General features: G+C 47.7%; 8 protein-coding genes across 8 annotated transcripts; 4 read left to right on the forward strand and 4 right to left on the reverse strand.

Moving 5' to 3' along the window:
• Positions 1–81: 81 nt before the first annotated feature.
• On the reverse strand, positions 82–3,355 carry BGW36DRAFT_433204 (uncharacterized protein; the record flags this gene model as incomplete). The annotated part of the gene is made up of 10 exons (XM_046221241.1): positions 82–277; positions 1,186–1,264; positions 1,318–1,474; positions 1,534–1,591; positions 1,647–1,820; positions 2,002–2,394; positions 2,458–2,964; positions 3,015–3,079; positions 3,150–3,190; positions 3,259–3,355. 10 exons carry the CDS (start codon positions 3,353–3,355, stop codon positions 82–84), a joined length of 1,767 nt encoding a protein of 588 aa, XP_046066535.1.
• An 859-nt stretch (positions 3,356–4,214) lies between these two features.
• On the forward strand, positions 4,215–4,652 carry BGW36DRAFT_364975 (uncharacterized protein; the record flags this gene model as incomplete). The annotated part of the gene is made up of 1 exon (XM_046214612.1): positions 4,215–4,652. One exon carries the CDS (start codon positions 4,215–4,217, stop codon positions 4,650–4,652), a length of 438 nt encoding a protein of 145 aa, XP_046066536.1.
• Positions 4,653–4,823: 171 nt separating this feature from the next.
• Positions 4,824–5,470, forward strand: BGW36DRAFT_412066 (uncharacterized protein; the record flags this gene model as incomplete). Its single annotated transcript, XM_046219197.1, has 1 exon — positions 4,824–5,470. The coding sequence occupies exon 1, from the start codon at positions 4,919–4,921 to the stop codon at positions 5,468–5,470; it is 552 nt and encodes a 183-aa protein (XP_046066537.1). The 5' UTR covers positions 4,824–4,918.
• A 409-nt stretch (positions 5,471–5,879) lies between these two features.
• BGW36DRAFT_364977 (oxidoreductase) lies at positions 5,880–6,656 on the reverse strand (the record flags this gene model as incomplete). Its single annotated transcript, XM_046214613.1, has 1 exon — positions 5,880–6,656. The coding sequence occupies one exon, from the start codon at positions 6,654–6,656 to the stop codon at positions 5,880–5,882; it is 777 nt and encodes a 258-aa protein (XP_046066538.1).
• Positions 6,657–7,165: 509 nt separating this feature from the next.
• Positions 7,166–10,736, reverse strand: BGW36DRAFT_420625 (uncharacterized protein). Its single transcript, XM_046219510.1, has 6 exons — positions 10,493–10,736; positions 10,324–10,433; positions 9,896–10,242; positions 9,567–9,843; positions 8,492–9,509; positions 7,166–8,434 (listed from the first exon to the last, which is right to left on the reverse strand). Exons 1-6 carry the CDS (start codon positions 10,534–10,536, stop codon positions 7,384–7,386), a joined length of 2,847 nt encoding a protein of 948 aa, XP_046066539.1. The 5' UTR covers positions 10,537–10,736; the 3' UTR covers positions 7,166–7,383.
• Positions 10,737–13,987: 3,251 nt separating this feature from the next.
• On the forward strand, positions 13,988–14,792 carry BGW36DRAFT_433209 (histone-fold-containing protein; the record flags this gene model as incomplete). The annotated part of the gene is made up of 2 exons (XM_046221242.1): positions 13,988–14,474; positions 14,530–14,792. 2 exons carry the CDS (start codon positions 13,988–13,990, stop codon positions 14,790–14,792), a joined length of 750 nt encoding a protein of 249 aa, XP_046066540.1.
• A 551-nt stretch (positions 14,793–15,343) lies between these two features.
• Positions 15,344–18,320, forward strand: BGW36DRAFT_466154 (Retinoic acid induced 16-like protein-domain-containing protein). Its single transcript, XM_046222327.1, has 5 exons — positions 15,344–15,414; positions 15,488–15,592; positions 15,650–16,326; positions 16,380–16,601; positions 16,654–18,320. Exons 1-5 carry the CDS (start codon positions 15,406–15,408, stop codon positions 18,230–18,232), a joined length of 2,592 nt encoding a protein of 863 aa, XP_046066541.1. The 5' UTR covers positions 15,344–15,405; the 3' UTR covers positions 18,233–18,320.
• On the reverse strand, positions 18,321–20,699 carry BGW36DRAFT_390472 (putative peptidase family-domain-containing protein). Its single transcript, XM_046217483.1, has one exon. The coding sequence runs from the start codon at positions 20,613–20,615 to the stop codon at positions 18,438–18,440; it is 2,178 nt and encodes a 725-aa protein (XP_046066542.1). The 5' UTR covers positions 20,616–20,699; the 3' UTR covers positions 18,321–18,437.
• Positions 20,700–20,881: the final 182 nt, after the last annotated feature.

Genomic DNA, 20,881 nt, shown 5'->3' on the forward strand with positions numbered 1-20,881 from the left:
CTAAGAGCAACATCTTTACAGCCTTGTCCGACTTTGTTTGTTTATTTACCATAGCAATTTTCTCAGTCACGATGAACAATCCTACCCTTTGCCACCCGTCAATTGCTGCGGAGCGTTGTCAAACCGGAATACCCAATCTTGAGTCGTCGCTTTCATATAGCTGAATTGTGGTTCAATGTGAGTTCTGGCTCTCTCTTTCCCAGCTACGTCGAGGTTCCTTGGGGATCCGTTCATCAGTGTCAGTAGTGGGTTGCTATGGTCATACTCGAACGAAGCGCTATCACATCCATGTGAGTCTATTGAGCTGACATCTTGGCGAGTATTTATTAGTTTAAAAGCCGGACAAGGCTTTGTTCAATTGCTGCTTTTTGCTGCGGAATAAATTAGAGAAGCGACTCGAGCGCTGGACATCGGATCTGCAGACTGCGGCGTTCTTGCGAGTCCTATCATCCCACAATACCGAAATAATGGTTAAGGAAAACGACGCCATTGCTATTATCATCATACTGTTCATGACGCTTAGGATCATCTTATCAATATTTTCCTGTCGGTGATGGGCCGGATACAGAGAAAGGAGATCCCCCAAAAAGTGGCATTCGAGTGCCCCGATACCCTCAGCCAGGCGGTGGAATTATGGTACCTCGCACACCCGCTGAAGTCAGTAATAGTAGAGTTCCCAAGTACACTGGTGGAGGCAATGGTATAAGGGTTCCTCGAGATGTTGGGCAAGGTAGTGGTATCAGAGTGCCCCGTCAACTACAACCTGGTTAAAGAAATGCCTGTTTAAAGGATAGAGTGGCTTATCCTGCATATTTAGGCAGGTGCTTGGAAACTGCAAGTTGCTGAACTGGTTATCTCCTGTAGGTTGGACATCAACTTAGTCTAGTTCAATTGGTTTGGGATAGAGTTTCGGCTGCCACATACTACATGCGTGTTACATTGAAGCTCTTGGGTCCATCGTGTGATTGTTTGAATTGTGTATGTTAGATACACAAAGTACTTCGGCCTCCTGCCGAAACTTCTGTTAACTTTCATCATACCCTATCCAGGCAGAGACCCCAATCATACAAACTGGACCAACTTTGGTCCGAATCTCTTTTCCTTGCTGGTACCTTTGCCATATATCCCACAAAAAGACAAGCTTGCAGAGACCAAGGTCATCTCGATGTCAATTTTAGCACATACAAATCTATGCCGTTGTATTTTTCGATGGGCAATTCTAGGTCCCGGAGGTCCATCTTCAATTGGGCACATTCTCGGAGACCTAACGCATTGTACTCGTTAGTTAGTATCTCGGCCGAGTGCTGAGAATCCTACCTGGATCGTCTGAGTACTTGGGCTCAACGATCCCACCTGCATCCCGTGTCTCGCTACTATAAATGTGAATAACGACTTCTTGAATCGGACCCATAATAACTTCCTGTTCTTTTTCGAACTCGAAAGGCTTCAGAACTCGGTCTTGGATGCTGTGACCCTTTTCCTTGAGTTAAAACAAGTCCCGAGAGGAACAACATCTCGTAGTCTGATCCATACCTCGTTGACAAACCATTGCATACGCTCTATTAGGTCTTCCCCAGTTGATAGGCGTTGCCTGCGCTCGGTTAGCTCCAGTCAAGAACGCCTCGCTGTGAGAATGATAGATTTACTTTCTCGACGCATCGTCTTCCTTCGGGTTGAACCGCTGATAGGCACAGGTTCCATAGGATCTCCCAGCTATCCTAGACTCGACTCGGGGACCTCGGACCCTGAACACTCCATCTTGGTCTTTGCTATGTCGAGTAAGGCCCGCTATCAACGCTCCTCGAACTATGGCGCTGTTGCTGCATAGTGTTTATCTATTAGATAATTGCCCCAGGATTAGTGAACTCTTGACTTGCCTGTTCTCGATGTGCTGGATCAGGATCCTTTGGTCTTTGACGGAAGGCACCAGCTCAAGTTGTTACTTGAGATATGCGCTTTGACCGAAGCCCTCAGCAAGCAGGATAGCCTTGATGCCCCGACGTCGTGGCGATCTGATTGCGGACGAGCCCCTGAATCTTAGCGATGGCCTCCTTGAACACATTTTCTCGAAGCTCCTTGACCGACAGTTCGAGAGAGCATCCAATGATTCTGTGCCGATGGCTATCAGCTAATCCATGCACCATGATTGTGTATGTCCCGTTATCCCCGTCACCTGTGAACTCGGTCTTGATTCGTCTTTCGAATTCATCCACGGCATAGTCCAGAAATCCTTGATCCCAGCCCCCATAATAATCTCGGAGTTTGTGTTGAAGGCAATTTGCAAATATTCTGTTAAGGAAGCTACTGCCGCGTAGTCCGCCAGAGCGCTTTCCAGCACCAGCAAGACTGATGGGGTCCAGGGACCGGATCGTATAAGATGTAAGGTCAACGGTACTGTGAAGAGATGGCGATAGTTAGAATGACAAAGAGCCTGGGACAATGGAAGACCTCACTCACCCTCCACCAGCGTCACATATGACAAACGTATTTCCCGCCCTTAAGCCGAGCCGGGGCATTCTGTCCAACGCGAAGGTGGCGGCAGTCTCGGGTTCTGAGATAATCTGTAGCCAACTCCCCTTTCCTATGCCAGCTCTCTGGGCGTAGTTACGGGTTCTGTCTTGCTCCCAATGGTCCCATATTGCCGGAACGATGACGATGTACTTCCTCGGGAGTTCATAGACACGCACATCAAACTCTCCGAAGTGCTCGTCAACGCGCCTCTTGAGCCTTGAGAGATAGTCGACGACAAGCTTTTCATCCTTGTCTCCCGTGACTGGGGCCAGGGCCGTTGTACTGGGGTATTTCCTGCTCAGCTCAGACTCGGCGGCACGTCGCTCCTCATGTTCAGGACAAAGCCCTAGCTTGAACCACTCATGCATCTTTCGCCCCTTGCGCAACTGTTTCCGTGCCTGGAAGCCCCATTTAAAAGGACCAGTCGTACCACCGTTATCATAGCGTAGGATTCTAGAGCACAGAGTTAGAAGGGCTGCGGGGTACACGTAGGTGTCACTGACGTTGGGACTTTATCATCGCTAGGAGTTCCTCGCCCCCAGTTTCTCATAACCGTTTGTTTATCGGCCTATGATCCGCATAGTCTTTGTCAGATCAGCCGCCGGGAGCATGTTTGGACACCGTAGCTAATTACTTACTTCTCCTGTGTTGGCATAAGCGATGCCCGAATAGGTTGTGCCTACAACAAGTATCAATGTTAAGGAAAATTGTTTCCTAAGTAAAAGGTGTGTTTTGCACATATCATACCGAAATCGATTGCGATAATAACTTTCATCCCCTTGGTCTCCTTTCTTCTGCTCCGAAGAACAAGCCCAGCAGATATCGATGTACCGCCGAAAAACATTGAATCAGCTGAATCCGTGTAACTGTGCTTGAAGGAAGGTAGGTGTCACCCCCATCAGGTCGAGGAGTCTGCCACCCGGCGTGGGTGAGGTCTTTATCACCCTCAAGTCTCTCACAGCAGGGGCTTGAGGCTCCGCAACTGCGCAAAGCGGGGGCCACACATACTCCGTGGGCTCTTTCAGGGTACTTCGCGTTCTGAATGAATTTGAATGGCTCATTGGCAAGACAGAGCCCTGTGTAGCGAGAAAATTTCCTGTAAGATGAGTCTTGTATGCAGCCGTAAGTTGTTGTCACGGAAAACCTCTCCTGATTTGACCATGTTCAGAATGTGTCACACTGCGTAAGTATTAGTATGAATCACAGTGTTATTCGAGAAACTAGTGTGACGTTATTTGTCACAATTCTCTGAATTACCAGTTTCGCGAGAACAAGCCGAATATGACCAAAATATTTGCCTCCCTTTTTTCAGGATGTGTTCTACTTAAGTATCAAATTGTTTTGATCTTTGCCGTTCCGTTGAGTTTTTTTTTTAAAAAAAAAAAAAAAGAAAAGAGAAGAAAGAGAGAATCGCGCACAATAGAAAAGAAAGGAAAAGATACGTATTTTGAAATACTGTAAGTCCAAAACCGTATCCCTACAACACGTCATCCATGGACACGCTTATTTTTTGTCGTGTGCAGTCACAGCCAAGGAAGGTAATATAAGAAGAGGTCGGGCGCACACCACGCCGGGGCTCCTCAGTTTCCTAAAAATCTTCATTCCTCCAGACCAACTTTCCATACCAGGTCCTTCCAATATTTTCCGTCTCGGAGACCTTGAGACAGTGTGCTAACCACCATAGCATTGCTCATCGTTCAACCATGGACTATTCAGATTCGGTCCGGTTGAAGGCTCTTGGTGATCCCAGAGATCTGCAGGAGGAGAACGACGTCTTAAGATATCGCCTGGACGCAGCTATTTCCAAGATCATGAAGCTTCAAAGTGCCACGGATCAGATAACAGACGTGGATATAGGGAGAAGAGTCGAAAGTCTCCAGGACGCCATCCAATGGTGGGTCAACAGCGTCGGGAAAGACTTGAGAAAAAGGTCTCGAGACTTCAGGAGCATCTTTCACAGAGCACTTGATCGCAAGGACCAAGCCTCGATTATTCGCGAGCTTGGTCTTGCCAATGAAAGCTGTCATGACTCGGATGTCGAGTGGATTATGTGGCTGGTGAATCTCAGCACCTGCATTTACATTGTCCTTGGCCGTCACATCTGGGAATATCTTTCCGAAAACATCTTCAGCGAGACCTAACCCATTGGAGTGACCAGCGACTCTGAGGCGACATTCGATGACATATTGTCGGTCATGAAAAGGAGCGGTGACGATGAGGGTGCGTATGGCCATTCTGGTAGGAAGAATATTGTTTGACAAAGATACAGACACAATTCTTCTTGCTAAAAAATGGAGATCGGACACTATTACCTCGTTGACCCAAACGGAGTCTTTTCAGCGCCGGAGAAAGCGTAGGATAGAGAAGCTTTCTGATGAACTAGCTAAATCCTTTACTGTATAGATCGATGAGGAGACTCTTGAGCCGCACCTCAAAAACTTTTAAAGACAATATAGTTCGGCGGGCAATAGATCTACACCAACAAATTGCCTCCTCTTCGTACGACTATCTCATTATGTCCCCTGGATCCTCCGATTGGTGCGAGGAGAGATTCCCGATGAATCCAAGCTCTTGTCTTAGACGCTCAAGGACACCGTCAAGTGGAGACCAATTTTATGACGATGTCGCCGGTGTGTTTCAGTGTCTTTACCCTGGCATATACAGGCGAGGAATGCCAGGCGAAGAGAACGTACTCGCGGCGCCGCCTGTCGTCCTCGTGTACGACCACACGAGCCCCAAAACACTTCGAGGTACCACTCGACGATCGCAATCTCAAAGACACCTACAACAAAACCAAGACATGGAAAGCCCTGCATTCAAGTCGAATCGTAGGATTGCCGGATTAAGAAATGTTGCCAAGAGACGAACTAGGGATAAGACTCTGCCTGCAAATCACTCGTCTGACTCGATGGAGGACTACCCACGTAGAATTGGTGGGGGCGTTGGCGGGTACCTTTGAGAAGGCAGAAACCCGCCAAAAACGTCTGGAGCGCTTCAAAACGTTCTAAGCTACCAAAACGTCCCTATAACTTTTTTAACTGGAAAAGTCTTTTATAAATCAATTCTACTGTATTTTTTATATAACATCCTCAAAACCAACTACAGTTTTATAGAATTAACAGTATTATAGAATATATAACTACTTTTATATCATTCTTATAGAAAAGAAATATTACAGTAGCAATACATTATGACATTTTAAAAGATTTTAAAAAAGATTTTAATTTTAACAATATCTTATGATTACATACTATTTTATCAAGGCAAACTGCAAATATATTGCTTTGTATAACTAGATCGATCACACTGATTTACAAATGGTGTTCGGTTTGATCATTTTTTCTTCCCCCAAAATTGATACGACAATGCTATACTAGAAATACTCCCCCATTCGTGACCAGAACAGAGCCTGTCACGAAACTATCCCTCATAAAATACAGGTATGCCTCCGCAGTGTCTCCCGGATATCCCACGTCTTTTGTCAAAGATTGTTGTTTATGTCGCTCAATAGCATTTTCGGACATTTCCTTGGGTAGTCTCTCAATAATTTCAGTTAGAATAAACCCAGGTGACACTACATTGACGCGAATCGGAGGCAGCGTGACAGCCAAACCACGCATCAATCCCTCAACGACGCACCCGATGGCTGGGGGCAGCCACATTGTCGGCTTGTGCGCCTGAGTGCCTGAAGTCAAAGTGATCGACGATGACTTGGCTGGAACCATGTACTTAGGAGCATATTTGGCGACGGTTATGGCGCCATAGAAGCGTACTGCAAAGAAGGCATCGATGTGGTCAAAGGAGGCTTCTGGAAGAGGGTCTAAGGGCGGCACATCGCCGGCAGTGAAGACTATATGATCGATAGGAGAGTCTTTTGCCGCGTATTGAAGAAGTCCTTCTACAGTCCGCTCAAGCTCTGTCTTGGAAGACAAGTCGGCAACATAGCTTCGCACATTGTCCGCCTGCTCTGGGAAGTTGGTTCGGAGGCTATTCACCGACTTGGAGATTCTGTCTTCTGTTGACGAGCTGATGGTTATATGTGCTCCATCTTGAAGAGCCTGCTCGGCAACGGCGAAGCCAATACCAGAACTGCCCCCGATAAGCAGGATATTCTTCCCAGACAACTTAGTAGTGCGTTGCGACATTGATGCGGCGTTGAGTATATCTTCCGCAGAACGGAATGAAGATGATAGTGAAAGTACTGACTCGATGAAAAGAAAAAAAGTCCTTCCTCTGAATTCTCTGAATTTACAGGATGTTTAATTTTGCTTCGTTCAAATAGCAGTCCTGTCATGTACTTATATGCTTTATATTGATGTTAGGGTTATTGTTCGGACCTGTTCGTCCGTTTCGGCTTTCCTTATTTTCGGCCGGTTCAATGTTGTCGACGACATCTGGCATAAGCATCAAGACTAACAATACAAATATGTTGAATAACTCATCGCAAAGAGTCTAGCGAGTATTACGCGATATGAGTTCTCATTAGGCGTCGCATGTGTTACATTTACAGTGTCGATGTGTCCAAATAGCCTAAGTCTGAACATCCGGACTCAGAAATTTATTGCTTAACTTAGATAACTAGCTACAAATATTAGAGATTGATATTTTTCTCCACTGGAACAGTTTAATTTACTATGGACTCTGTGGAGAGATGCTAGGATCAACGTTCAGTTTTTTATGTCGCAATTCGAGAATTAATCTCTTAATCTTGTGCCACGCGCATGATGCTAAAAAAAGTCGCGAGAGAGAATTATTAGCACCTCCCAATGCTAATACAATGAAGTCAGGCAAATGTATCATGATTTTAAGTATGTATTGTACAGTAAAAACCAGACTCCGGTTTTCCCAGTCCGGTGTTGCATGCAATAAATCCTATGCCCAACGGCTTGATTCCCGCTCCTCTTCTATGCGATTCATTTCATCTTCGTCGTCGTCGTACCTATAACTAAGCCTGCGACCACCAGTCAAGTTGCGCTCCTGACGGTGACGAGAATTCTTGCTATCACGATCAGAGGTGATCGCACTGCGCCGCTGTTGCTCTTTCATCATGCGTTCGCGGTTACGGGCCTCGCGTTCTAGAGTATGCGGGTCCTTCGTTGACGAATCACCTGATTTCGCATCGGCACGGTCCTTGGTAGATGGTTTGCGCTTTTCATTATCGTTGTCATCTTTATGGTTGCGTTTGATGCGTCGAGAATGGCGGTACGAAGACTCGCTATCGTTAGGGGAAACGGAGCGATCGCGACGGGAGCGTTTACGGTCCTTCTCCCGATCACGGTCACGGTCACGTTCACGTTCGCGATCTCGATCTCGATGTTTATCCTTTTCACGGGGACGGTCGCGGTCGCGGTCTCGTTCCCTTTCGTGGTCGCGACGCTTGTCACGCTCGCGGTCTCGGTCATGTTTCCTGCTCCGATCCTCGCGATGGCGACTTGAAGAGTCCTTGCTAAGTCGTTGTGCATGCGTGATTCGGCTCGCAAGGTCATGTTTGTCGCCGCCGTTGGTCTCTGGAGCAAGAGAATCACGGTTGTGGTAACGGCTTCTGCTCTGGCTACGATGGCGACGAGAGCGGTTTGATTTTTTATCACGATCCCGATTGTGGTCAGGACGACGCGAGGATCGTCGAGACGTCTCTTCTGTCACTGATGGCGAGCGTGAGCGCGAACGTGAACGGTTTTCACCATCACGTCGAGAACGTCGGTGATCGTCCCTTCGTCGGTCTTTGTCTCCGTCCCCTTCATCATCATAGGCTTCAGATCGCTCACGTCGAGTGCGGTCATGACGAGAATTCGGAGCAGACGGTGACCGAGGCCGTGATTGAGTTCGAGAGCCTCCCTGTGAAGGCGATCGAGTTTGCACTTGAGATGTTTGGACAGATGGTGACAGTAGACGAGTATTTCCATTCATGGCTGCTGGCGTGGCACTGTGATATTTGTTAGTAAGATCGACGTGACCAATTTTCAAGATTCGTAATCCTTACCGTTGCGAGACATTCTCCGAAGTGTCTGCTGTTGACGGGTTCTGTTCTGCAGCAAAGAGTCGCCGCGTACTGGTATTCGGAAGTCCTTGACGCATCGCACGTGGCGCCAATGGTGCGCCTACCACACCTTGTCCTGGGGGCGGTCCTTGAAAGTTTGTGTTGTTGTAATAACCCCCTCGACTATTGTAGAATCCTCCTCGACCATAACCTCTGCCGCGTCCATACCCTTGATTCATCATGGGGCCGTTGTGATAGACATTAGGCTGGGAAGCTGCACTATCAACACTGTCAATGGTTGGAATACCTTGTAGTTGAGGTGTGGAGTCATCGTTATTAATGACTTCTTGTTCATCAGATTTATGATCCACGTGACTATCAGTACGATCAGTACGATCAGGATTATCCAGGTCCTTCGTTTCTGCAGATGCAGCTAAGGCATTAGAGGTAGTAAGGGTAGTAGTATCCTCTCTAGATGGGCCGTCTGCTAAATCGCTCTCTCCGCCAGGGGCTAGTTCATCGTTGAATTTTTTAATGTCCTCTTCAGTGGGCGCCTCTAAGGACTGGTCCACGGCTTCTTGGGATACATTATTCTGGTAAGCCTGTTGCTGATAGTCGCCTGAATACTGGTTGTTAGCTTGCATATGGCCATAGTAGCCTCCACGACCTCCACGATAATAACCGCGGCCACGGCCGCGACCCATGCCTCTCATATAGCCTGATCCATTGCCATAGTAGCCACCTTGATGATAATTTTGGTTAGGATATTGCTGCATCTGAGAGAAGTTTCCGTTGTCTTGAGACATGTAGCCAGCATATCCAGATGCTTGATAATCTTGGCCCATACCATTCGAGAATGCAGTTGGATTGTACATATTGTTTTGAGAGTTGTTCCAGTTGCCATACATCTGCTGCCCTGTACCATATCCCATATTCATGCCATTGCTCATATTATTCATGTTCATACCAAAACCCCCGAACATTCCTTGAGCTGCAGTCATCGGATCCATTCCTAGCATTCCTGCATTTCAATTAGTGCTCTTTCACTAGTCATAACTAATCTTATATGCAAACATACCCATTGGGTTCTGAAAATTGCCCGTGGCTGCATTCGGCATAAACTGAGCCATCGCAGTTAGGTCTTGTCCGCCCCAAGGCATATTAGACATCAATCCCGGATTCACACCAAAACCCATGTTGAGGGCCATTTGGTTAGATCCGTTGGTCGGCACCATGCCTTGCTCAGTATGTTCAGTTTCATCCGCCTCCAAAGCTCCATCGCCAGATTGTGTGCCATTGTCATCAGCGTCGTCAGCTGCTTGATGATCGACAGTGGTGGTCAAAGGTTCTTCCACCTACAAAATCCATTAGTCATATAGCATACTCATAGTGGATGGGAGGACTAACTTGATCGGAGGTGATGAGTGGAGTTTGTGACTGGTTCTCAACGATCTGTGGCTCTTCGATAGATGCTATAACCGAAGGTCCCTCAACTCCAGCATTCTCGCCAGTTGCAACTGGCTCCACATTTGATTCTGCAGAAACCGCAGAGCCATCTTGATTTTGACCAGCCGCACTCTCGCTCGGGGTAGCTGTAACTGGTGTAGCTGATGGCCGATCTTTCTCTCGTTTCTTCTCTTCCGTACGCAAGAAGGCCTTCAGAGTTGTGCGAAGTGCTTTGTTTGGTTTGCAAAGATCGGGTGAGATGGGATTGTGGTCACAGACAGGACAGCTTTCGGGCAAGGAAGTTTGGCCTGGAGGAACTGTTAGCCTGCAACAGAAGGTGGGAGGGATGAAAGTGGCACAATCGGCCAGGAAGGAATATGATGACATACAGTTCTCACAGATCGCTTGGTCGCAGCATGGTAGGCGAAATGCGTTGATTGCCAGTTTGTTGCAAATGGCACACCGCAGCTTGTATGGGATGTCATCCTGGGTGAGAGAACTGGTACCGTTAGTCATCGGTCTGATGACGGGTAAGGCTGTGCTTTGATGGGAACTCACTTTACTATCTCCAAGAGACCCGTTGACAGTTCCATGCTCGCCATTGTGATCAGTCAATCTGGTTTTCTGAGGCAAACACGAAATTCTTCAGGCATCGGTCTCAAGCCGCGACGATGAGGTGGAGAAGATCAGACGCGGACATGATGCATCCGCTAAATCGTTCGCTGAAAATGAAATTTCGGAACACGGTACAGTTCGCTGCTCAACAGCGCAATTGATATCCTTTGAGGTTCGCTGTCATTTGATACGGTCAGGAACGACCGCATTCAGCACATGGCTGGATTTCTTTCCGGCCGGAACGGATTAATATTTTACCCTGAAGAAATCCGTAGGGCCTTAGACTGCGTTCCTCTGCCGATCCTTCGCGGGAGTGGGCTGTGGCGATTGCTGTTTCTTTCTGTTTTATGAATGAAAGAAATCCCTTTCTGGCCTTTGTCGAAGACTCATCTCTACTGCCATTTAACTACGACATGCCAGTGCGAAATTCTGCAATCAGAACTTTTCATGTTTGAACATGATTCACCTGATTGGCCACATCCCGCAGCGCCCCCACTATCTTCTGGAAGGCGTGGAATATGGCATCCACCTGAGAAGCACAAATCTTCTGATCTGACTATTAGATGCCTAAGTTTCAAATTTCGCGTTTAGCTAGATGGCACTTGATTGCGCGTTCTCGCCAGCATCACTAATATCCCAGGTCTCAACTCTATGAGCCGACGTGAAGAATTAATAAATTTGAATTTCAAATCAAGCTAAAGGTATTGATGCAGATGAAGCGTCTAGGGATAAGAAATAATCTAGTGAAAACCGATCTTTCAATAACAATTTGCTATAGAGTCCAAGCGACACGAGGGACTTTGTATAGGAAAGATTAACGATTCGAGATTTTCTCAGAAAGTACCATGTTTATGTTTTAATTATTGACGGCGAACATATGTTAGGTAGTAGGTACATGTAACTAGTATGTATTAGTAAGGTTGAAGTTGTGAAGGAAGGGCATATTTCACTGCCCCAAGGCAACAGAAAACATCAAGACACACAAAAGTACAAGCCCTTTGCAGGCGGGCGCCTATAGGAGATTGTGTGAAATCGGGGAGTGTGTCGCCCCCATTCAGGCTCGTGATTACTCTCATTAAGATTGTCTAGAAGTCCGTCTCTAATTACGGAATATCTCTTTAGGCTCGGCCGGGCACTATACAAGCATTTGTGCGTATATGGAACTAAGGGTGCTCCAGCTGGAAAGCTAATAACCAGCTCGTCAAGTCTTGAAAACCGCCAACCGAAGGAATCTCCAACGCGCAATATCCTTCCAGCAGCTCCGTGACACATGCAGGAACCGCACTTTATGGGATTTTCCCGGCAGGAGATCATTCATCAGGTAATCGAAGTCAAGATTGGGGTCTGGGTCGCCCAGCAAGAAGCGGTCATTGTCGAAGTTAATATACGTAGCGCAACGACTGTTACAGATAATGAGGTATACAAATTCGTACCTTCTCCTCAGATCGGGATTCTCGACATACCGAGAGACATTCAGTTGGTGGTGCATGGATGAAGAGCTTTCTGCTGTTTTCGCCTGCGGCACTTGTGTAAGAAAACAACTATTAAACGGGGTTCAGAGAGTGCGAGGTTCTAGATTACCAAACGAAGCTCAGCGGGATGCCTGAGGAAAAGTGTGAAATCACCAAGAGGGTCGAGTGTGGCCATCCGCGGGTCGAGACCAAGGACTCTGGATGCAGAATCGAGTAAATATAAGTCTTGATAGATCCTCGTGTGTGCTGGAGGACAGCCTCATCGGGTTGACACTTGAGCAAGGGCTCAATCAGATGCACCGGTACACTGGCAGTTCTGCATGGTGTATCTCTCTATATCAGAATAAGTCTATGAATACATATATGTAGAAAGACGTGCCATGCGAGCTATTGATGAGTGCTTTATAGTAGATGTAGCCGTCTTTGATGTGCGAAATCGGGAGTAAAATGGGTATAGATATGCCTCAATGTCGTGGAATTGGATTGAGTAGAGTGGTTAATCGAGTTAACTGTGGAGTAAAGTAGAAGAGAAGATTTGACATAAAAGCGTACTGAACGTTTGCTCACACGTGAGTGAGTGCCTGGGCAAACATATATGCCGACATTTGTCGAGCATCAAGGCGTACCTAGGGGGCAGAAAAGCGCGTCTAAATAGAGGCATCACGCCATTGACAAACCGCAATAAAAACATCATTTAGCATGGAGTATACCGCTCACATCTATGCAAATACATCGCAAACTATGCTCCGCGTATATTGAATAAACTAGTTGTAATGACACGAACTGATTATGGTGCTAACGGTAAGCAGGAAATAAGAAAGCCCTCAGATTAGATCAAGTAATTTGAAACACATCGACGCGAGCTGGTTGATTGAAAACCAGTGGCGATACCGCAAGGGAGCAAAAAGATTTGACACCCCCCGGCCTCAGCCTAGCATGGGTTTCTGCCCGGACATCTCGTTGTTGCTCTATCATCATCGGACAGTATACTTTTACGGGGTAGGAATGGAAAAAGATAAACCCTAAGAACTGCGAGACACATCAATCTCGAACATGTGTTGTTCAGTGCAAGAAGTAATTAGTTATTCAGTGGAAGAGGCCATGTTTGAATGTTGAATAAGGGCGGCTTGCTATGGTTACCCACGTGACAGCACGAGCCAATCATCTGCCGTTGGTTCGCAGATTGCCAGGCTGTGGCTCAGACAGCCAACCAGATGGGTATAGCGGGGCCGCACTGGACGAATGATCGACGCGGTGAGGTCAGACGGCGCTTGGCGGGGCCGCTGTGATTGGCTTGCTGGGGGGACGGCGGCGGGCTGGCATTTGGCAGGCATATTGCGTCTATTATTTAATTCTGAGGCGCCGCGCAGGGTTAAAAGGGACGCTGCGACCCGCGCTCCGCCGCCGCCCAGCTGCCCATCCCTGAGCCTTGCTACCACGCACCGCCCGTTGTCATCTGCCTTGTACCACGCACTGTGCCGTCGCCCCCGCCCTGTCGCCACGCACCACGCACCTCGCACCTTGCACCAGAGCTTGGTCCAGTTTATCGCGATAGCACGCACTTTCTGTCTCTTATTATTCTCTTATTTTCTGCCTTTCTTGCTCGAAAAGGCAAAGAGGGGCATAATAATATAATTTCAACAAATTGCATCAAAAGAGGCATACGCATTATTATCAAACCACGGTCTGGGGGAAGCTGGTTGGATGTTGATTGCACTAGCAACAACTAAACCCAACATAACAACGCCACGATAACATAGTCACATAGGCGCGCCATTGTCCATCCATTCGACATCTGGTGTCCACTATCCAGCCACGTTGGTAAGTTTGGTCTGTGCCATTATCACTGTTATTATTGTTATTCCTTTTGTGTTGCTGCTGTGGGTCCTGCGGCGCAAACCTTGGGTGAAAAAAAGTGACAAAAAATAATAACAAATAATACTAAGAGACTGACTCTTCAAAGAACATGACAGATCCAGACAGCTCATATCGCCCTCGGTCACCGGACTTTTCTTCCTTCCAACCCTTCGCCAGCCCGCTCAACAACACCTACCAGCCGCAGCCACCCTACCTCGCCAGCCCCCTAGACCAGCGCGCCTCCTACGACGCTTCTCCCTTTTTCAACTCGGGCTATCAACCGCCCGTGCAGGCTAGTCGCGTTCCCCAACAGTACGTGCAACAGACCCTGCCGCACGACTACAGCTTCGACATGGCCCGTCGCAGCGCGCGTTTATCCGCCTCTGCTCCCCAACCACCCGGCGTGGCTCCCCAGGCCATCATGTTTGACCAGCACGTCCCGGCGCCACCTGCCGCGCCGGCCGAGGAGCCCAGACAAGCCAAGCCGTGGGATGGGATAGAGGTCAAAACCAAATTTCCCGTCGCTCGCATCAAGCGCATTATGCAGGCCGACGAAGAAGTCGGCAAGGTGGCTCAAGTTACTCCCATTGCAGTCTGTAGGTGTCTCCCTTATACCTCTCCTTGTGACACTGACGCTAATACTCCGCCTAGCCAAGGCATTGGAACTCTTCATGATATCCCTCGTCACGAAAGCTGCCCAAGAGGCGAGGGATCGCAACTCGAAACGTGTGACTGCTGCTCACTTAAAACAGGCAGTCTCCAAGGACGAGGTTCTCGACTTTTTGGCTGATATCTGCTCAAAGGTCCCAGATCACTCGTCAAAAAAGAACGACGAGGATGGAAGTGACCACAACGAGGGCAAGCGAAAGTCAGGCGGCCGACGGAAGAAGGATCTGGACAGTGACGACTTTTGATTTGCCTCACATGCTGCTCACATAACGCTGTTACGAACCCGGGATTGGTCAAATTTTGCGAGCTTGGAGTGTTTCTAATAGACTTGGATGGGGTGCATTGGAGACATTGTCACTGGAGTTCACGTCGTCATTTCGTCTGCTTGGGGAGTTGGAGTTCGGTTTGCATAATGAGCCCTGTGGATAGCATTCTGTCATCCCTTCTATCAATTGGTGGAGGTGGGTTAACATCGTGTATATAATGAAAGAGCAATTACTTCAGTGGCATGAGCTTTGAGATTGATTTAGCATTGATCGCTTGTCGACATTGATGAAGACCTCAATGATTTTACACTTGACGAACTCTAACCTTTGTTACATATGTAATACCATTCTCTATCATAGCAATTAATTGAATAGTATTATTGAAGAGCTTTAATAATGCCTGAAGAATATACATCACAGAGTACGCCATTCCGGATCGGGACCAAGCCCCTATCTAAGCATCGAGTGGAGCCACGCGACCTTGTGGCCTGAGGCTGCCGTTCGCCAGCTCTCTCTCACGACCACCTGCAAAGACGCCAGGTCCCCGCAGTGGCTCGTTCTGTCAAAGGGGATGCAGCATCCTCCTTGAAGCATGGATTTTGTGAGTACTGACCTGGAAACTATACGAACATACTGCAAAGCACGAAGCATGAATCTAATTCGAGGTGTACAAGTGGTCTCGACTTGTTGGCGGTTCCCGCAACATCTCCAAAATCCCTCGAACCACGACTCCTGTGGAGCGGTTGACGGCGTTCAAGAGGTCTTGCAATGCTCTCCAAGTGAGTCTATTCCATTTCAGTGTTGTGGGAGTACGTGTCTGACATATAGCCTCCAAGCAAATCTGGCGCACGAGCAATTCCCAATCCAGCGAGCTGGCTGCTACAGTCCATGCGCGGAGCTGTATCGATCGTCTCAACCATGTCCTAAGTGATGAATCGCGTGGTCCAGCACCACATCCGTGTTTATCATACGCATCCACATCCCAGATATTCGTGACAGTGACGAAGCTGTCCATCACATACCGAGACGAAGGATTGGTGCGATCGGCAACAATATTCTTCAATACTTTAATTGATGCCGAGGTGGACGGTGTGGTGGATAACCGTGTTTTTTCGCGTGCGCTGGTTGATCTTGTTCGGAGGAATGCTGTTCACACGGAAGATGTGGAGTCGAGACTGGTTGAGCTGCTTTTTGGGGTGGCTAACAACATCCGTTTGAGACCGAACATTTTGACGGCCTGGTTTATACCGAAGCAACCCGAGCTTCCCGAACGAGAGCTCGAAGAGGATGAACAATTTGCGGGCGTGACGCGGAGAGATGATTTTCCGCTCTTTTACCTCCTAGTTGATTATGTTCACCGTGAGGGCCGAACAGGCGACTTTGCTCGGACGGGTTTGCTGTACTTGATTGATTCTGCCACTAGATCTCGGATACTGGAGAAGTGGATGATGGAGAGTGACTTGGCAACGCTCATGGCAACAGGTCTTGGCGCATTATACAGCCAGCTGAGCAGGTACGTCTGGATTGGTTATTTCTTTGTTGGTTATTATGTTGACCCATGAATAGAAATGTTCGGCCCACCTTTGCTGAGGGTAACGTACCCACGATCATCGCTCTTTCAGACGAGAATGATATCCGAAGAAATGTGCCGACACCGACAGGTGCCGATTTTGAGTCTTTTATGTCCTATCTCCTCTTCTGGCAGGATACGATAGACCATTGTCGCTCGAAAGAAGTCAATGATACCTTGTTGGACCATTTTCAGGTTTTGTTCCTGCAACAGCTTCTGTAAGCTCTCATTCGGTCGTTAGGAATAGCTTCGGGTCTCTAACAAGCATAGATATCCATCTCTTCTGGAGTCTTCAGACGTAAAGGGGGGCTCGACATCAGCGGTCTTAACATACCTTTGCCGAATATTAGAATCTATCGACCAACCGGAACTTATCCATCGCACTCTTAACTTTTTGTTGGCATCTCCAACCGAAACCGAGCCGGCCATGGAGGTTTCACAGCAAGCACATAACAAACATATGTCGGTCAGCAGACGGAAATCAATAGATCTGCTGGCTGCTTTCACGGAGGAACACTCCGGCCCATCACCGTCGCTCTTCAACTTAGCAGATTTAATTCTGATGAGTCTCAAGTCCCAAAATAAAGAGACTATAGTAGCGACACTACGTCTGGTCACCGTCATACTACGCAGGCATCATTCCTTTGCTGGGTCATTGATCAAAACAGCGCAGCCGACATCGGGACCACAACGCAGTGTTGGTGCTCTCAATGCAGAGATTAAGAACTACATCTCACTTGCAACCACCATTTTTGACGACCCATCAATTAACGATTCATACCAAAACTACTCCAAGGATGCAACTCTTATTCTTGAATCCCGATTATTCATACCATCACCCCGGAGTAGTATTCTGGATGGACCCACTGATCAGCCACTTGACGTGCGCGTAGATGATCCAATATTCAAGGAGATTTTAAACCTGGCAGGAAATTTCTTTGCAAACAGCGTTACTGTTAACCTAGCTTTGACCGAGGTTATCGCGAGCCTTGCCTCTTCTAATCTGGTTTCTCTGAACAAATGGCTTTTGGTCGATCCATCCGATTACGACTACGAAGCAGAAAAGTCGATACCGCTCTCAAATTCTCGTACGGCAGAAAATGAAGAAGATGGAAATACCGCGGAGACTGACCGCCGTAATCCTCACCCTGATCCTCTGGAGATCATAAGAAGAGGTCTTTCTGAGCCGTCCTGGTCGGAGGAGAAAAGTACACCTATCACAAAACTTCTGCGGAAACTGGTTAGTCAAGTTGAACAATGGCAAAGCGAAATTCCCGACTTTGATATACTCGTTGCCGCTCGCCGGGATTTGTTACATTTAGATGACGCTCCTACGGAACCATCAACAGCTGCCTCCCGGCAGACCTCCCAGCCTCCTGTGTCTCGTTCTGTCCAGCCGGATCAGGCCCCCTTGTCTCCAAGAGGACGTCCAGTCAACATCGCACCAGAGGCTGCTTCTATTATGACACCAGGGTCTTTACCCCGCAGTACAGTTGGCTCACCATTTCGAGAGCCTGCATTGCGGACGCCCGATTCTCGGGATCCTTCACGCCGTCCATTATTAACCAGTGACTTTCGACGCCGACTTGCTAGCCCTTACCGTCTTGATAGTTTAACTGGGAGCCTTATTCCTAGTGACTCAGAGAGAAATTCTACAGTCGGAAATACGACAGAAACAGCCACCACCGAGGATGAAGAAGATCGGCCATCGCTTTCGAGCGAAGGAGAAACGGTGACGCTGGGACATATTCTGACAAACGCTGTCGTACTATACGAGTTCATTCTAGAATTGACCGCCGTCATTCAGGCTAGAGCCACTGTGTTTGAGGAAGCCGGATTTTCTAGTTAAGCTATGGACATACACATGGAGCGGATATGTAGATAGAGCATGGTTTGCCCGTTTATTTCGATTCAATAATATACCCATGTACGTACGTTTGTTTATTAATTCACAAAAGCTTCCAGTATATGAGTATCAGCGCGCCTAACATTCCAAGACCAAATGTTCCAGTAAATGTTAATAAAGACCTTAACATTTTGAATCTCCGCAATAGTCAGTCCGAATTTTTCAATTCCGACATATTATAAACTTGTTCTGGCAAATCAACACTTTCAGGGGCCGTCAAAATGCCAAATTCGAACGTAAAACCTGAATGCCCACAACTATTTCCGTATAAACCAATAATGACTTCATCTTCACGCGGCTGAAGTGTGACGACACTTTCCGATCCCTCGTCGGCGTTGAGATGGCCCCAGCTATCTCCATTGCTCAACGTCATTCGTATCCCAGCCAAGGTACCCCAGCCAGGATCACTTCTAGTCGCGACCTCGACCTTGGTAATCGTTTCATTTGCCGGAATATCATGACTTTCAGAAGCATGTCCACCGAAACTATGTGCTTGACCGGTTCGACGGTTTCGCATGGGGCCGCAGTTAGCATGGTGGCCATCGGCGTAGTAAACCACAGCGCCATCCATTATGCAACCTACTCGCAGATCGATCGAGGTAGCGCGATGAAGTTGGCCATCTGCACCACGTTCGCGAAGCAGGAAAGCCCAGGACTGAAATTCCCCATCATCGCTCTCGTTGAAGTCGGTTGAAATAGCAGACTGTTTGCGCAGTTTGATGTCGCTGTTTGGTATGCGTATATATGATCTTCCCTGGCCCAATAACTTCCATGCATCCACAACTCGGACTTTGCCGTTCATTGCCAGAGCGTGGATTTTCAGAGGCTTCTCATTGTCGAATTTGGTCCGAATTGACCGGAGAATGAAATGTGTTGATTTGTGATCTAGGATGTTGTAAAGATTCTCTTCATCATCACCGTTCTGGATTGAGACTCGTGCGAGTCCTCCTGAGCTGGACACTACCAATCCATCATTTTCATTTTCATCGTCCTCATAATCACTGTCTATAGCCACCTCAATCCTCACTTCCGCGTTTTTGAACTCTTTGGTGGAGGGATCGTCGCCTGGAAGTCTGAAGTGTGGCAGTAATTTGAATCTGAGCACATCCTGCAGGTCCCATTTCGCCTCGTTTTTATCGCGGCCATCCGACCTGTTTGCAAGAAAGTTGCGACCCCAGTCCTTGCTGTATCCTCGGGCCATAATCCCCGTCGTATGGTCCGCGCCAAATGCATGGCCGACTTCGTGCAAAAAGGCACCTTGTCCGACAAAACAGGCATTGCGCATAGTATCGCATTCGCCGTTGTCATTGCCTACCGTATCCCCAGTTGGCCTAACGTCCGTCAGACAAGCGGGAATTTCTTCCATGAAACGTGGCCAGGAGTAGGCCAGATGACTGCCAAATATTCCCAAAGAAATTCCATCTGGTTTATGGCAGCCTAGTGCCGCGTGGCCGAGAATGAGGGATTGGTCGGTATCATAATGCGAATCTAACATCATACCCGCGACCACTGGACGGCAGCTCGAATCGAATGGTGGACCATGAGCCTTGAGCGCCGCCTCGAAGTATTCGTGCAACGCATCTCTCCTACTTCCGTGATGATTTTGTTGCGCAACGTTGGAATCTCGAAGCTGTGCTACCGTCCTTTCTGATTTGACGATATGCACTTTGGCAACAGAGCCCATATGAGTAGATGACGGTGCATGCGCATATTGATGGGTCATTTGCAAGTTAGTGTTTGGAGCCCATTCCTCATCGAGCCTGAACGAGCGTCTTCCAAGCCCTTTCTGGCGCATGTCTTCTGCCGTTAGTGCCTGCCACATGTATGCTGACAGGCGAAGCTTGGAAATTGCAGCTTCAATGCTGCTGTGTGCAGTTGATATGCCGCCGTACTTGGATGATGGGCAATCCATCAACAGCGGCGAGTCTTTTGCGACTAGAATGGCGAGATGAAGAGGTGGAAGCTGCAGAAGTGGTTGGTACGTGACTTTGAGTTCGATAGTATCCGTAACTGCGCCGACATGATGAAGATTGAAAATGAGTTTATTTTCTCCTGGCGAAAGCATAACTAGGGCTTTCCATTTCCCTTGAGCGACAGGCCAGTTCTGGGTATGTGATGTTTGGGTCACATCGTCCGAAGAGGAGATAGTAATGAAGTTTGTCTCTTCAGCATAGTCGAAGTTTGGGCATTTGCCACTGACAATAGTACATGCTTGGTGAATAACTTCGCTGTCATTTAGATTTGTGATTGTCAATTTGGACATGTTGATAGGATCGGGCTTGATACGACGTGTCGTTGGCGTAGGACTAATGGCGCGCTTTGTCATTGTAGTTTACAAGTCTGCTATTGTGTAGGAATTAAATAAGAAAAATATCCAATGCAAGAATACACGAAATATTAATAGCAATCAATTGATGATTCTTTATAGTCCGCATAGGAGGAAATTCCTGTCGATTCTTATATGAAAAAGATGGCAGAATTGCCTTCTGTTTAGGGTTAGGACAGCTCAGGCAACCGGCTGCTGCCTGAGACTGTGGCTAAAAGTCCGGATACATCCGACCAACGGGAGCATTCCAGAATAAAATGTGCAAT

The sequence above is a fragment of the Talaromyces proteolyticus genome (assembly GCF_021365285.1).
Source record: "Talaromyces proteolyticus strain PMI_201 chromosome Unknown BGW36scaffold_14, whole genome shotgun sequence".
Lineage (NCBI taxonomy): Eukaryota > Fungi > Ascomycota > Eurotiomycetes > Eurotiales > Trichocomaceae > Talaromyces > Talaromyces proteolyticus.